The sequence below is a fragment of the Aegilops tauschii genome, chromosome 5 (genome assembly GCF_002575655.3).
Source record: "Aegilops tauschii subsp. strangulata cultivar AL8/78 chromosome 5, Aet v6.0, whole genome shotgun sequence".
In the NCBI taxonomy this organism is placed as follows: Eukaryota; Viridiplantae; Streptophyta; class Magnoliopsida; order Poales; family Poaceae; genus Aegilops; species Aegilops tauschii.
The window spans coordinates 284,250,185-284,265,547 of NC_053039.3; the positions used below are offsets into that span (position 1 = coordinate 284,250,185).

At 44.0% G+C, this 15,363-nt stretch overlaps 2 protein-coding genes across 3 annotated transcripts; both read left to right on the top strand.

Annotated features, from left to right (window-relative positions):
* Positions 1-1,772: 1,772 nt before the first annotated feature.
* On the top strand, positions 1,773-5,082 carry LOC109773891 (coatomer subunit zeta-2). 2 transcript variants are annotated; one of them, XM_020332622.4, is made up of 7 exons: positions 1,773-1,928; positions 2,166-2,227; positions 3,069-3,228; positions 3,804-3,951; positions 4,048-4,125; positions 4,622-4,706; positions 4,798-5,082. In XM_020332622.4, exons 2-7 carry the CDS (start codon positions 2,210-2,212, stop codon positions 4,855-4,857), a joined length of 549 nt encoding a protein of 182 aa, XP_020188211.1. In that variant the 5' UTR covers positions 1,773-1,928; positions 2,166-2,209; the 3' UTR covers positions 4,858-5,082. The 2 variants fall into 2 exon arrangements, with proteins under 2 accessions (XP_020188211.1, XP_040245880.1); XM_040389946.2 differs by having other exon boundaries at positions 1,835-2,007.
* A 6,735-nt stretch (positions 5,083-11,817) lies between these two features.
* LOC109773906 (probable L-type lectin-domain containing receptor kinase S.7) lies at positions 11,818-14,750 on the top strand. Its single transcript, XM_020332633.2, has 2 exons — positions 11,818-13,838; positions 14,396-14,750. Exon 1 carries the CDS (start codon positions 11,862-11,864, stop codon positions 13,836-13,838), a length of 1,977 nt encoding a protein of 658 aa, XP_020188222.1. The 5' UTR covers positions 11,818-11,861; the 3' UTR covers positions 14,396-14,750.
* Positions 14,751-15,363: the final 613 nt, after the last annotated feature.

The window sequence follows — 15,363 nt, forward strand, 5'->3', positions numbered from 1 at the left end:
GCTTGTAGTAGGGCCGACGTCCTTCTTGAGGCAATTCGAGCTGGTTTTCTCAAGGTTTTCTTCTTCTTTTTTGATCCTTTTTCTTCTTCGTTTTTTTCATTCTTTATGCATTTGTTTCTTCTGTTTTATTTTTAATTTTTAATTTTTTGGTTTATTTTGTTTCTTTTTTGGTTTTCTTTATTTCTTTTGATTTTCGTTCTACATTTTTTGTATATGTCAACAATATTTTTCTAAGACATGTTTAACATTTTTCCAATACAAATTTAATATTTTTTAATATACATTCTACCTTTTTTATACACATTTTAAACATTTTTCAAATGCTTGATTAACATTTTTCATATACAAGATTAACATTTTTTGAATACATGGTCAATTTTTTTAGGAAAAGGGCTCTTGAAAGCCCCGACTCCATTTGTATTTCAACAAACGAAACCACCAAACAGTGTAGCGATTGTGTTACAAGTACGCAGGGGGATATTCAGCCAACATGCTGCCCCAGCAACTGAAAGTAGATCTAGGCCACTACAGGAACTACAATTTTTGATATTCTAGTTATGCTCCCAAAACAAGGAAAAGGGAGAGCAGGTACAGAGAAGTAACAGGCGAAACAGTGCCCCAAACATCCTACCAATGGGAGGGCAGCTTTCAAGTTATCATCCGATCCAGCTCCGTAGCACGGTCGCCCAGCACTTCAGAGCACTTCAGAAGCCCTATCCAGGATCTGGCCAGAGCAACCCCGGGGGGGGGGGGAGGGGAGGGGAGAAGCTCGTGCTACCTGTTCCAGCCTCTGCACCAGGTGCAACATCCTTTCTTTGACAAGGCCAGAGCATCGAACCACCCAGCTGGCCAGCGTGGCAGCAGTCTTTCTCCACAGTATCTGCATACCGAGCCAGGGGACATGATTGAAACAAATGTCGTTACGATATCTCCACAGAGTCCATAAAACGACAGAATGTAATATACTATCTGCCGGTCTGTTCTTGTTTATGAACCACCAATCCAGCATATCATCAAGGGAAAGCCCAATATGCTTATTGGAAATGTCAGAAACAACTCTCCAGAGCTCTATCGAAGCAACACAAGGTCAAAAAAATAATTCTATACATTTTTTAAATGCTTGATTAAAAGTTTTCAAATAAAAAAGACTAACATTTTTTAATACATGGTCAACATTTTTTATACACATCTAACATTTTCCAAACACTTGATTAACATTATTCAAACACTTGTTCAACATTTTTTCTCAAATGCTTGATTAACATTTTTACATACATGAACAAAAAATTTCATCCTTTTTTTAATATATGGTCAACATTTTTTCGATACACATTTAACATTTCTCAAATGCTTGATTAACATTTTTCAAATACTTGTTCATCATTTGTTTAAATTCTTGAAATTTTATATACATGATCAAAAACATGCATCATTTTTTAATACATGATCAACAATTTCTATATACACGTTCAACAATTTTTCTACACGTTCAACATTTTCCTAATGCTTGAGTATTTTTCCAAATAATTTTCATCATTTTTCAAATATTTTTTGTAGAGAGTTTTTTGTAATATGTATATTTAGAGTATTTTAAAGTATAAACAAAAGTAAAAAAAAGCAAAAACAGAAAACAGAAAGCAAAAAAAAAAACAGAAAAACAGGCTGTGCCCCTTCAGCGAGTCGGAAGCTGGACTAGCTGGATGCGAGATATAGGGGCGTGCCCCTTCTCAGTTTTTGATCCCATCCAACGAAGCCAACTGGGCCGGGCCAGCGGGCCTGTTGGAGTAGCTAAACTAACCACCTCGTTCACTTCCGCTCGCCTGCCGAATCCCTCCCGTCTTTCTCTACACTCGTCTGCTGCATCTCAGATCTCGCGGGCAACAAACCAAAGCTCTCCCTCCCGCTGTCCCGATCACTCTCCCTTCCAGGTAACTCCTCTCTAGATCTCTCCCACCTCCATCCTCGACAAGTCTCCGCGGATTCATCCGATGCGCGCGTTCGCTACGTGTAATACGCGCGCCCGTCAATCATCTCGACAGCTTTCGTTGCATGCTTTTTCAGCCCGGATCTGACGAGAACGGGCCGTCCAGATCCGAGCTGTGTTTTCGCCATTTGGTTTTGAGCTGCTTCTGTTGATCTGACCTATCTGGGTGCGTTTCTCTCAGAAGCTTGCACCGGAGGAAGGCGCTGAGAGGGCGGAGAGGAGGCCATGGGGGAATTCTCCAAGGTCTGCCGATTCTTTCGCTGTTCCTGTTACTCCCCCCGATTCTGACTACATGTATTTACATTCGAATTCGGCGTTCATTCCTCTGATCTTGCGCAACTAAATTTGGGTCCCAAGAACTTATCAGTTGATTTGCCAGATAGAAATGTCGACCATGCATATAGATGTGCAACATAACTCGACCAAACGGTTTTTGATTTCCCATCTACCATCGGCTAAGCTCTATGATAACTGAGAGCCAACGAGCTGAAACTACCGCCATTCTGGAAATCTATGAAGACTTCACATATGTCATCTCATCACCTAGTTATGTTAATTGGCTGTTAGCATTTTTGCAATATGACACTGGAAGATCGTGTAAATTGGGCTGTCAACTCAATCCTGTAGTATGAAGTGTAAACTGATACTGAAACTGTATAATTATTTGTGATTAACGCCTTCCTTTCTGTAAAGCTTAACTACTCCACATAGACTACCGGTGGTCTGTCTGAAACTAGTTGATCGACCACAGTTCTTGTACCATAATTTAAGATTTTGATTTTCAGAAGCAGAGTTACAGTTGACTGCTTGATGCTAAAGGGAAAAAGACCAAGGGATACTTAGTCTGTAATAATGTAATATGATAACCAAAATGCTGAAACCTGACATATCATGCATTATGTATTAACTATTTATACTCTTCACTGATTTGATGAAATTCTTATTTGTTCCCTCTTTCACTGTGGTTAGCTTTGTTTTTCCTATATGAAAATGGTGCTTTCAATTGATAAATATGAAGTGCAGCAGCAGCTTGCTTATTTGTCTGGAGAAAGTCTTGCAATGATTGCCCGTTACCGTTACACAGGAATCTTGCCCTTCTGTGAAGAACATTTTGCTACTGGATTCTGAGGGGAAGCGTGTTGCTGTGAAGTACTTCTCGGATGATTGGCCGAATAACGCATCTAGGTTGACCTTTGAGAAGTCCATTTTCACTAAAACTCTGAAGACAAATGCACGCTCCGAAGGTAATTCATTCATAGCGTGTAGCATGTAAATTCCTGTCTTACCATCACTGTAGCACTGGTTTTAATTGCCTTTGCCATTTTTCATCATTGGTCAAAGATTTTAATTCACAAAATTACTTGAATTTCCCATTAGTGACTCATATTTGAGACCATAGTTGCAATACATGCATATTTAGGCCCGGCCTTAAGTTAAAGCCTGCTACTGATTTATAATGCAGTAATACTCCGTAGGATGCTTTATTGGCTTTAAAGTATTTGGTAGGAACGTATTATTTGATTTTATTGACAATTATTCAACACATCTCTTGTTTGTGGTATGTAAATGGCATCACGTGTTAACAAAGAGCCATTAGCTGGACAGAAAGTATTTCATGAACCGTTCATGTTAGTTTACTGCCAATTGTATGCCCTAATTGTGGAACCCTGAATGCCCAATGACCGTGAAATGTTAGTTATTGGATGGGTGAAAAGTTTCAGGTTTATTTCATTAGTATATTATGTTCAATAATATCAACTATTTTGTTGTCCGCGTTAAATTTGGATTTACCTTTGACACCTATTTTTGTTCTCTGCAGCTGAGATAACATTGCTTGATGGTTATATTATTGTTTACAAGTTTGTACAAGACCTTCACTTTTTCGTCACTGCCGGAGATGATGAAAATGAGCTCATCATAGCAAATGTGCTACAGGGTTTTGCTGATTCGGTCGGTCTTCTACTCAGGTAATATACATGTTTTAATGTTACTGCATGAACTGGTATTTTGATACTGGTAATTTGTAAGGCAGTTGGTTCAAGGTGCAACTTATTGTGCTTTAGGGGTGATGTTGAGAAGAGGACTGCACTTGAGAACTTGGACTTGATACTTCTCTGCATTGATGAGATTATTGATGGCGGGTAAAGTTTTCTTGTGATCTATGTAAATTTGAATCGTCTCATGTTTCAATAATCCTCTGTTGACATGAAGGTGTTGTTGGGCATCATACTCGTGTGCCATTTCAACATTCTGCGGCATGTTTATGTTGTATTATTATCTACTTTTTTTTATGTCATTTATGGGAGCTCTCGTGGAGTTTTTGTAAAATATGGGAAAAGGAGGCCCCATTTAAAACACATGAGTTTTGCAGGACACAGTTCAATTTCTATGGAATCTGTAAAAATTCCAGTGTTCCAAACAAGAGGGCCCTTAAATAAGTGAGCATCTTAAACAACTAGCCAACTAGTCACCAGCAGTGTTTAGGAACATATCATGGTTGATGCTGATTTCATATAATTATGACCTTAGCTCCTTAGACCACTAAATTTTCTTCTTGTAATTTTTTAGTGTTTATATATGCATGCCAAAGATTTGAAAATAACTGAAACTATGTGATCTTTTTTTGTATTTGTGCAGCATAATTCTTGAAACAGATGCGAACACCATTGCGGGGAAGGTTGCAACCAATGCTGCTGATGGTTCTGTTCCCTTCTCTGAGCAGGCAAAATTCTGAATCTCCATACCTGCACTTTCCTGTCATTTATCATATAGTATCTCATAGTTTTTTCTATTTGGCTGTTTGTTCTCTGCAGACAATATCTCAAGCTCTGGCCACAGCCAGGGAACACTTTGCAAGATCTCTTCTGAAATGAGAAGCTGCCGTTTCTTATTTCACCCGTGTGTTCAAGGTTGGGCTACTATGCTAGGCCTGGTAGCGGTCACTTAACCAAAAGCGCAACTGTGGCAGACAGATGTGTCTGGATTCTTCTTAAATGCTATGTAATTCTATTTTCTCGTTAAATGCATGCTGTGTATCTTACATTTTCTGGTGGTATAGAGAAATAATTTTTGAAGTTAATCCAATTTCTGCGAACTAACACTCTTCTCAAACCGGAAAGGGCGGTTATCGCTTCAACTTTTTCTTTTCTTTTCTTTGCAAGAATGATGTCTGTATCGCCAAGCATGAGCCAGAAATGGCCTCATCGATGAAACGCTATCTCTAGGGGCGGGTTGTCAGGAGATGACTTGAACCTCTGAATTCTTATAGGCAGCCCAAATGTGTGCAAGAGGGATATTTAGCCTCCCCGTACAGTAGTCGCCGAGAAAAGTGACGAAAATTCTAAGTTGGCCTCCATTGGAGAAAAAAAATGAAATTAATGGGAATAGAGGAAAAATGAAGAAGATTGTCATCAAGCAAATGGGGTTTGTCCCCAAGGTTGTGAAGTTGAGATCTACCACCCTGTCTCTTTCAAGCTTTGGTTCCATCATCTTTGGTGAGGTTGTTTTAATCCTTGGCTCTTGCTACCCTAAATCTTACTGTCTTCATCTAAGGTAGTGATATCTTAATGCATGAGAGCTTCTAAAACTACTTAGGGAGGAAACGATTCTATCACATGTTTGATAATAATGAAAGAAGATTTGAGTCGCTTCATCTAGTGGGTTTTACTCTAATTTGGGGACTTTTCCACGTTAATATTTGGTGTCTATGTGTGTTGATATTGATGCTATATTTTTCTAGAAGAATGTGTGAAAGCACCTATTACTTGTCCTAGCTATGTGCTGGGACCTATTACTTGTCCTAGCTATGTGCTGGAAGCACTCAGGGCTTTCCCCAAGTTCAACCACTGAGGTTGAATTAATTCACTCCATATATGTTGAATGTTGATGCATGTGTTTCTTTCCACAGCGAGCAATGATTCCTGAATATGTGCATGAAGTAGTGTTGAAATTACACTTCGATTCCATCATAGTTTTCATATTATCTAAGTGTATGTGCACTTATTCCCAACACTATGGTCATAGGTTGTCTAGAGTCCACCTTTGGGCTCCCAATTTCTAGGAGGGCCTTTAGGTTGCTAGCAGGTAATGCATAAAAAAGGGAATCTTTGTCGAGTTTATCTGGACAGTCCACCATCATTTTTTGTTAAGTATAGCTTTCAGAGGTTTCTCATCTCAAACTTCATAAAACACTCTTAGACTTCGCACTTTGACGGCAAAAGAGGCGAAAAAAGCAATCCATAGAAGGATTTGGCGCCACTCCCTAAATTCAGTGGTTAATAAAATTTGTAAATCGGTGGTTCCTGTTTGGAGAAGAATCAACAGAATAGCGTCAACCAGCACCACAACTTCCTACAACTGGGAGAGAGCCACAGGGCACCCCCACCCACTCCTCTATTTGATCCTGTTTTTTTAGGAATTCCATGGATGTGATAACAGAGAAATTGTAGCTGATGTCAACCTCTGACCCCCCCACCCAAATGACCATAGCCCGCTTGTTCTCTCCTCTGATCTCGTTCGGTTCTCCCCCTAACCCTAGCTTTATTTGGCATGTACTTAGATAAATATTAGCACCATACATTTTATTGCACTTTTAGCACTATTTTGTTTGAAATATATTAACTTGCTCCCTGAATGGATGTAAATACATTTTATTGCACTTTTAGCACCATACATGATTATGAAATTTGGCAAATGGATGTAAAGACTGCATTCCTGAATGGATTTCTGGAAGAAGAGTTGTATATGATGCAACCTGAAGGTTTTATCGATCCAAAGGGTGCTAACAGAGTGTGCAAGCTCCAGCGATCCATTTATGGACTGGTGCAAGCCTCTCGGAGTTGGAATAAACGTTTTGATAGTGTGATCAAAGCATATGGTTTTATACAGACTTTTGGAGAAACCTGTATTTACAAGAAAGTGAGTGGGAGCTCTGTAGCATTTCTAATATTATATGTGGATGACATATGGTTGATTGAAAATGATATAGAATTTCTCGATAGCATAAAAGGATACTTGGATAAGAGTTTTTCAATGAAAGACCTCGGTGAAGTTGCTTACATATTGGGCATCAAGATCTATAGAGATAGACCAAGACGCTTAATTGGACTTTCACAAAGCACATACCTTGACAAAGTTTTGAAGAAGTTCAAAATGGATCAGGCAAAGAAAGGGTTCTTGCCTGTGTTACAAGGTGTGAAGTTGAGTAAGACTCAATGCCCGACCACTGCAGAAGATAGAGAGAAAATGAAAGATGTTCCCTATGCTTCAGCCATAGGCTCTATCATGTATGCAATGTTGTGTACCAGACCTGATGTGTGTCTTGCTATTAGTTTAGCAGGGAGGTACCAAAGTAATCCAGGAGTGGATCACTGGACAGCGGTCAAGAACATCCTGAAATACCTGAAAAGAACTAAGGATATGTTTCTCGTTTATGGAGGTGACAAAGAGCTCATCGTAAATGGTTAACGTTGATGCAAACTTTGACACTGATCTAGACGATTCTAAATCGCAAACCGGATACGTATTTATATTGAACGGTGGAGCTGTCAGTTGGAGCAGTTCTAAACAAAGCGTCGTGGCGGGATCTACGTGTAAAGCGGAGTACATTGCTGCTTCGGAAGCAGCGAATGAAGGAGTCTGGATGAAGGAGTTCATATCCGATCTAGGTGTCATACCTAGTGCATCGGGTCTAATGAAAATCTTTTGTGACAATACTGGTGCAATTGCCTTGGCAAAGAAATCCAGATTTCACAAAAGAACCAAGCACATCAAGAGACGCTTCAACTCCATCCGGGATCAAGTCCAGGTGGGAGACATAAAGATTTGCAAGATACATACGGACCTGAATGTTGCTGACCCGTTGACTAAGCCTCTTCCACGAGCAAAACATGATCAGCACCAAGGCTCCATGGGTGTTAGAATCATTACTGTGTAATCTAAATTATTGACTCTAGTGCAAGTGGGAGACTGAAGGAAATATTCCCTAGAGGCAATAATAAAGTTATTATTTATTTCCTTATATCATGATAAATGTTTATTATTCATGCTAGAATTGTATTAACAGGAAACATGACACATGTGTGAATACATAGACAAACAGAGTGTCACTAGTATGCCTCTACTTGACTAGCTTGTTGATCAAAGATGGCTATGTTTCCTAGCCATAGACATAAGTTGTCATTTGATTAACGGGATCACATTATTAGGAGAATGATGTGATTGACTTGACCCATTCCGTTAGCTTAGCACTTGATCGTTTAGTATGTTGCTATTGCTTTCTTCATGACTTATACATGTTCCTATGACTATGAGATTATGCAACTCCCGTTTACCGGAGGAACACTTTGTGTGCTACCAAACGTCACAACGTAACTGGGTGATTATAAAGGTGCTCTACAGGTGTCTCCGAAGGTACTTGTTGAGTTGGCTTATTTCGAGATTAGGATTTGTCACTCCGATTGTCGGAGAGGTATCTCTGGGCCCACTCGGTGATACACATCACTATAAGCCTTCCAAGCATTGTGACTAATGAGTTAGTTGCGGGATGATGTATTACGGAACGAGTAAAGAGACTTGCTGGTAATGAGATTGAACTAGGTATTGAGATACCGACGATCGAACCTTGGGCAAGTAACATACCGATGACAAAGGGAACAACGTATGTTGTTATGCGGTTTGACCGATAAAGATCTTCGTAGAATATGTGGGAGCCAATATGAGCATCCAGGTTCCGCTATTGGTTATTGACCAGAGACGTGTCTCGGTCATGTCTACATAGTTCTCGAACCCGTAGGGTCCGCACGCTTAAAGTTCGGTGACGATCGGTATTATGAGTTTTTGTGTTTTGATGTACCGAAGGTAGTTCGGAGTCCCGGATATGATCACGGACATGACGAGGAGTCTCGAAATGGTCGAGACGTAAAGATCGATATATTGGATGACTATATTCAGACACCGGAAGTGTTCCGGGTGATTTCGGAGAAAACCGGAGTGCCGGAGGGGTTACCGGAACCCCCCAGGGAAGTATTGGGCCTTAGTGGGCCTGAGGGGAGAGAGAGGGCAGCAGCCCAGGAGGTGGCGCGCCCCCTCCCATGAGGAGTCCGAATTGGATTAGGGGAGGGGGCGCGGCCCCTCTTTCCCTCTCCCTCTCCCTCTCTTTCCTTCCCCCTTCCCTCTTCCTAGTTGGACTAGGAAAGGGGAGTCCTACTCCTACTAGGAGGAGGACTCCCACCTCCTTGGCACGCCCCAAGGGCCGGCCGGCCTCCCCCCTTGCTCATTTATATACGGGGGCAGGGGGGCACCTCTAGACACACAAGTTGATCTGCTGATCTCTCCCAGCCATGTGCGGTGCCCCCCTCCACCATATTCCAGCTCGGTCATATCGTAGCAGTGCTTAGACGAAGCCCTGCGTCGGTAGCAACATCATCATCGTCATCACGCCGTCGTGCTGACGGAACTCTTCCGTGAAGCTCTGCTGGATCGGAGTTCACGGGACGTCATCGAGCTGAACGTGTGCTGAACTCGGAGGTGCCGTACGTTCGGTACTTGGATCGGTCAGATCGTGAAGACGTACGACTACATCAACCGCGTTTTGTGCTAACGCTTCCGCTTTCGGTCTACGAGGGTACGTGGACACACTCTCCCCTCTCGTTGTTATGCATCACCATGATCCTGTGTGTGCGTAGGAATTTTTTTGAAATTACTACGTTGCCCAACATGTTCCTCACGAACAAAGATGCACACATATTAAGCCCCAATTTAGTTAGGCATTGGATATGATGTGAAATTAGAGATGTTAAGCATAACCAATAGGTTAGTTATTTAGGGATAAAGTCCTAACTTCATTTCCCCCTAAAACTAAAGCTTTATGGCCCTCCGTTACATCAAGTGATACAACTGCAAGAATTCACCTCCCGCCTTTGCATTCGAACAAGCATCTTAAATGAAAAAAATGCATTGTGCCACCTTTTATTCTTATAGTTCCAACATTATCGTCAAAATGTTATGTGTCGTCTAAAAGTGTTGAACACAAATGTCTTTCTAGTGTGCTTATGGTTTTACGTCTACAAGTTATTTCGAAGCACCTCTCATGCACAATCAGCATGCTACGCGTGGGCATGAAGAGAAAAGTGAGTCAACACTACTAATTACGGGACTATTTTTTTTGGCAAGCTCAAACCCCTCCGTAGGAGAGCCTCCATGCATTCATTACCATAATTATGGGACTAGTTTTTGATTACTAAAACAAAACCATAGCCAGCTTTTCAACCAATGGATATAGGCAGAGACGAGTGTGGATTTTGTGTGCTTCGTAAAGAAAGGGTCTAAATTCTTGTCCTGGGCATCTTTGCTTAGCACACTATTATCGAAACTGTGTTTTTTTTCAGGGAATGTGCTTTGTGTGTATATAGAAAAGTTGTTGTGTTTGTAAGTGTTTTGCTCATTTGTTTTTGTTGCAGCTACACCTTTTTGGTGCAACTGAAATTACTTTTGTGCTATTACCTTTTTTAACATCATGCTATTACAATTATTTTGTGTAATTGCAATTTTTGCGGGATTGCAATTTTTGTGTGTAATTTCCGTGAATCTCTTGGGTTTTAGAACTAATACATGAACAAACAAATGTATTTTGTGCAAGTTTAGGGTTAGAAGAAAATCAAAAATAACAATTTGTTGGTTCGCATTTTCTTGGAACGCAAGTAACCATTTAAATTTATTATAATTGTTTTGTTTTGGTTAGCCTTAATACATGAAAGTGTTCAATTGGGACAAAAAATAAGCAAAGGAAGGATCGACCGTGTTTCATTTATTTTCGGTAACTCGCTTCTTTTTCTTATTTTCTGGAATTCATTCCTACACATCAATTTTATTCTGAAGGTTCAAAACAATATTTATTTTGAAGGTTCGGCTGTTTATTTATTTTGAAGGTATACACATCAAAATTTAGGAACGGCATTCATAGTGAAAAACGGAAAATAATAAGGAAAACGTTTAAAATAAACCGGTTGATTTCCTCCTCGCGTAAACCTCCTCTCCCACGCGACACGTGTCATGTTGGGTCCACCCATCCCCTTTTCATCCCAACCTTATCTGCTCGTCTTTCTTCATGCCGCATTCCCCCTTTCCTCATCTCCCTCGTCTAGGAGGAGAGGGCTTGCTCCCGGACCACCACACATCCCTTGCCGTGGGCAACAGCCACCGCTGCTGGAGGCCAAGTATAGCAACAACCATCGCTATTTGCAAGCCAAAGCAGCAGCCACCCACGTTGGGATCCCCTCTCATTTTCCCCATGCATGATGCGTCGCGGCATCCGCCATGGCCGCCGCGTGCTTCGTCCCAGCACCCTGTCGCCGTCGCACTGCGATGGAGCACCACCGCGGCGCTGCAGTGAAGCTTCGCCGGCGGCCATCTGGTGCTGCAATGGAGCTTCGAACGGGGCAGCCGGTGCTGCGGCGGAGCTACAATGGAGCGTCGTCGTGGCTGCAATGGAGCACCACCGTGGCTGCTATGAAGCTTCGCTAGAGACGTAGCCGGTGCAGCATTGATGCTTTTTTGTGCTTGGTGTTGCTATGGCCATGGCTGCAATGGAGCAGCACGCCGGTGCTCCGGATGCCACCCATCACCAGATCGTACGGCAATCATCCGCCTCATTTGTAGCCGCCGCCAAATAATAATCAAAAAGTAAGCAAACCCATCGACAGCCCCCCCTCTCTCTCTCCCTCTCCGTCTTCTTTCGCGTTGCGCGCTCTCACTGTCACTGACAGGTCGACCCCACACTCTCCCCTATATAAGGCCCCGCTTTCCCTTTTTCCACCCCGCATTGACCTCGTCAACACATTCTCCCCCCTGATCACCGGCCACCGGCCACCGCCACGCCATGGCTCCAAGACCTCCACCCTTCTACCTCCTCGCCGTCGTCTTCTTCCTCCTCCCCGTCCAGCCACCGCCCACCGCCGACGCGGCGACCACCGTCGCCTTCTCCTTCCCGTCCTTCTCCCTCCGAAACCTCACCCTCCTCGGCGGGGCCTCGCTCCGCTCCGCCTCCGTGTCCCTCCCGCCGCCCTCCTCCCACGCCCTCTTCCCGCTCCCTCTCCCGTTCCCCCCCAACGCCTCCTTCTCCACCTCCTTTCTCTTCGCCTCCCCGGCCTCCGCGCGCCCCGCCTCCCGCCTCTCCTTCGTGCTCCTCCCCGACCCGGTCGCCGCCGCCGAGGGCACGGGCGGGAACAGGTCTCTCCCGCTCGAGGTGGCGTTCGACGCGTCGAAGAATCGCGTGCACACGTCCTCCGCTGGCAAGCACATCGGCGGGAACTCCACCGGGGCGGTGGACCTGCGGAACGGCAACGAGGTCGGTTCGTGGGTCATCTACGACGCGCTCCGGACTCGCCTGGAGGTGTTCCTTAGCCACGCGAGTCTGCGGCCGCCGACGCCCGCGCTGGTGGTACCCAACACCACGGCCCTTGCGGCCCGCTTCGCGGAGTTCATGTTCGTCGGCTTCCAGGTCTCGTGCTCGTCCGACAACGGGAGCACCGATGGCGGCTTCGTCATCCACAGCTGGAGCTTCCAGACGAACGGGCTGCGCGCCGTCGGCCTCGCGTCCAGACCCTCGCACAGCGTGTCCGACAGCGTCCGCAGGGCCCCCGCGTCGGGGGATGTCGCTGTCGCCAGCCGTAAGGACGGGCACCGCAGAAGGCTTGCAATGGGGCTCGGCATTCCTTTGCCCATCGTGTTTCTCGGTGCAGTCATGGTGTTTGTGATATTGTCTATGAAGAAGTGGAGGTCTCGTCCTGCAGGGTTTAACGGCGGCGTCAGAGCAAAAGCAGCGGGCCATCCAAGGCAGTTCATGTACCAAGATCTCTTCTCGGCGACCAAGGGATTTGATCCTTCTCTAGTGGTTGGCAGTGGTGGTTTCGGTACTGTATACAAGGCGGTGTGCCCGCGCTCTGGGGTCACATATGCGGTCAAGCGCTCCAAGCAATCCACGGAGAGCCACAACGAGTTCACCGCCGAGCTTACCATAATCGCTGACCTGAAGCACCCTAATCTGGTTCAGCTGCGAGGGTGGTGCGCGGAGAAGGACGAGCTGCTGCTTGTGTACGAGTTCATGTCAAATGGCAGCCTGGACATGGCTCTCCACTCTTGCTCAGGTGTCCACCGTTATCCCACTCTCAACTGGGCTCGCCGGTACAATGTGGCAGTCGGCATTGCCTCTGCGGTTGCATACCTACATGAAGAACATGACAAGCAGGTGATCCACAGGGATATCAAGTGCAGTAACATACTTCTGGATTCGCATTTCAATCCCAAGTTGGGGGATTTTGGGCTTGCAAGGTTGAAGGATCCTAGTACTAGCCCTCGGTCAACCTTAGCAGCAGGGACTGTTGGTTACCTTGCCCCTGAGTACCTCCAGATGGGAAGAGCCACAGAAAAGAGCGATGTCTACAGCTATGGGGTTGTACTGCTGGAGATCTGCACACGAAGGCGGCCAATAGACCGAGAAGCTCCTGGCAGCATGAACATGCTGAATGTTGTTGATTGGGTTTGGAATTTGCACTCTAAGGGCAGGCTTTTAGATGCTGTTGATATGAGCCTGAATGGGGAGTATGACACAGAGCAAATGACGAGGCTGCTTCTTCTAGGTTTGAGCTGTGTGAATCCCTTTTCAGAAGAGAGACCTGTCATGAGGAATGTTCTAGGCATACTGGAGGGCAAGAGTGAGCCACTGCCTGTTCCGAAAAAGAAGCCGCTGCTTGTTTTCGTTTCAAATGCACCTATGGATCTTGAGGGGATAGTTTCTGAGTGCAATCAGAGTACAGTTTCAAGTGATCTCTTTGAGCTGAAAATCGATATAAACTAGGTAAGAAGTTTTTTGCAGGTATATAATGGCTTTCACATGTGATCCATATACTTTTACTTTGTGCATTCTGTTTAATCTATGAAATTGCTGCTCAATTATGTTCTAGTCCAAATTATGCGAACAACTAGTCCATGTAGTCTATTGAATTTGAATGACGCTAGCATTAGCTCAGCACTTCAGCATGTTTAGCTTGTCAGTTAGTATTGTGGATGATTTCTGAGACTAAGTGTCCCTGAGGCTGAAGCAAACAGATCCAGCTTCTCATATATGTGTTGGCACCAGAACTGCTACCTGCTGATAGAAATCAATTGTAATTTGCACCAACACCGCCTCACTGCAGCAGAGCGGTAGCTGAAGCACACGCTAGTGCTTTGATCTTTGCCTTGCTTGCAGCATTATCTAATGAAAAGAGTGTGCCAAATTGAGCCACTGCTTCTGTGATTACAACATGCAGGAGACCAGGATTGTACAAGATAAACAAACTGCTCTATACTGTGATTTTCCATGCTTGTATGATCAGATTTTCCATTCTTGATTCGTGAACTTCTGATGTGCAGGTAAAGCTGCCGCGAAGACTAATCATGTTGGCGAACTCTGAAGTTTTGGTGATAGTTTGTGAAGTTTGTAGATGTTGACACTACCCCACTGCAGAAGGAAATATGGTTACGGCTCGGTGAGTTCATGTCGAGTTCTTTCAGGGAGAACTCATGAATTCCAGAGGCCGTGCTGAACTTGTGTGGAAAATACACTGATTACTTGGCATGTTTGTAGCACCATCCAGGATATTTCCCTCTACATGTTTGTAAGACAGGCCGTCGAACATGTGTTTCTCCCTCATCTCTTGACAACGTTGTAAATTTGCAGCTCTGTACAAAGGGGGCAAATACTACAGATTTCCTCCCAAACTTGCTACTCCCTCCGTCCGGAAATACTTGTCCTCGAAATGGTTGTATCTAAACTTATTTTAGTTATAGATACATCCATTTTATCCATTTCTAGGACAAGTATTTCCGGACGGAGGGAGTACGTCTTATGGGTTAAAAAGATGCTTATACCACGTACTTGCTGGCTTGCTGTGAATTGCTCCTTTTTATCCTTATCCTGATATTGTCAGGGTTCCACTTGAGTGCATGACCTGTATACCTGTTAAACATGTCGCTTTTTCTCTCTCTTTTGCTTGGTCACTAAACTGGAACATGCATTTGATGATTTATTTTTTTCGGAAGAAACATGCATTTGATGATAGGTGAATGAAGTTTTAGTTGACAGTTTGTTGGCATAAAGTTATGACGTTGGTCATGTTCTGTAGGACAGATCTAGATTCTTATGTTTGTCATTGAAATCTATGGGTTTGGCCTGGGTCATCTATCAAATCTAGGGGCGTTGGCTTCTCCACCAAACATGCGTATGCCCTCCTCACCCATGACCATGAGGAGGACCTCGATCATCACTTCATCACCATCTGGAACACCAATGTCCCCATCAAGCTCAGGATCTTGGGATGGCTACTTCTGAAGGAATGGCT

Bases quoted from the DNA above. Each gene is read 5' to 3' on its own strand.
- LOC109773891 (XM_020332622.4), top strand. The intron at 3,229-3,803 runs GTAATTCATTCA...TGTTCTCTGCAG, and splicing joins GACAAATGCACGCTCCGAAG to CTGAGATAACATTGCTTGAT. The intron at 4,126-4,621 runs GTAAAGTTTTCT...GTATTTGTGCAG, and splicing joins GATGAGATTATTGATGGCGG to CATAATTCTTGAAACAGATG.
- LOC109773906 (XM_020332633.2), top strand. From the start codon at position 11,862: ATGGCTCCAAGACCTCCACCCTTCTACCTCCTCGCCGTCGTCTTCTTC.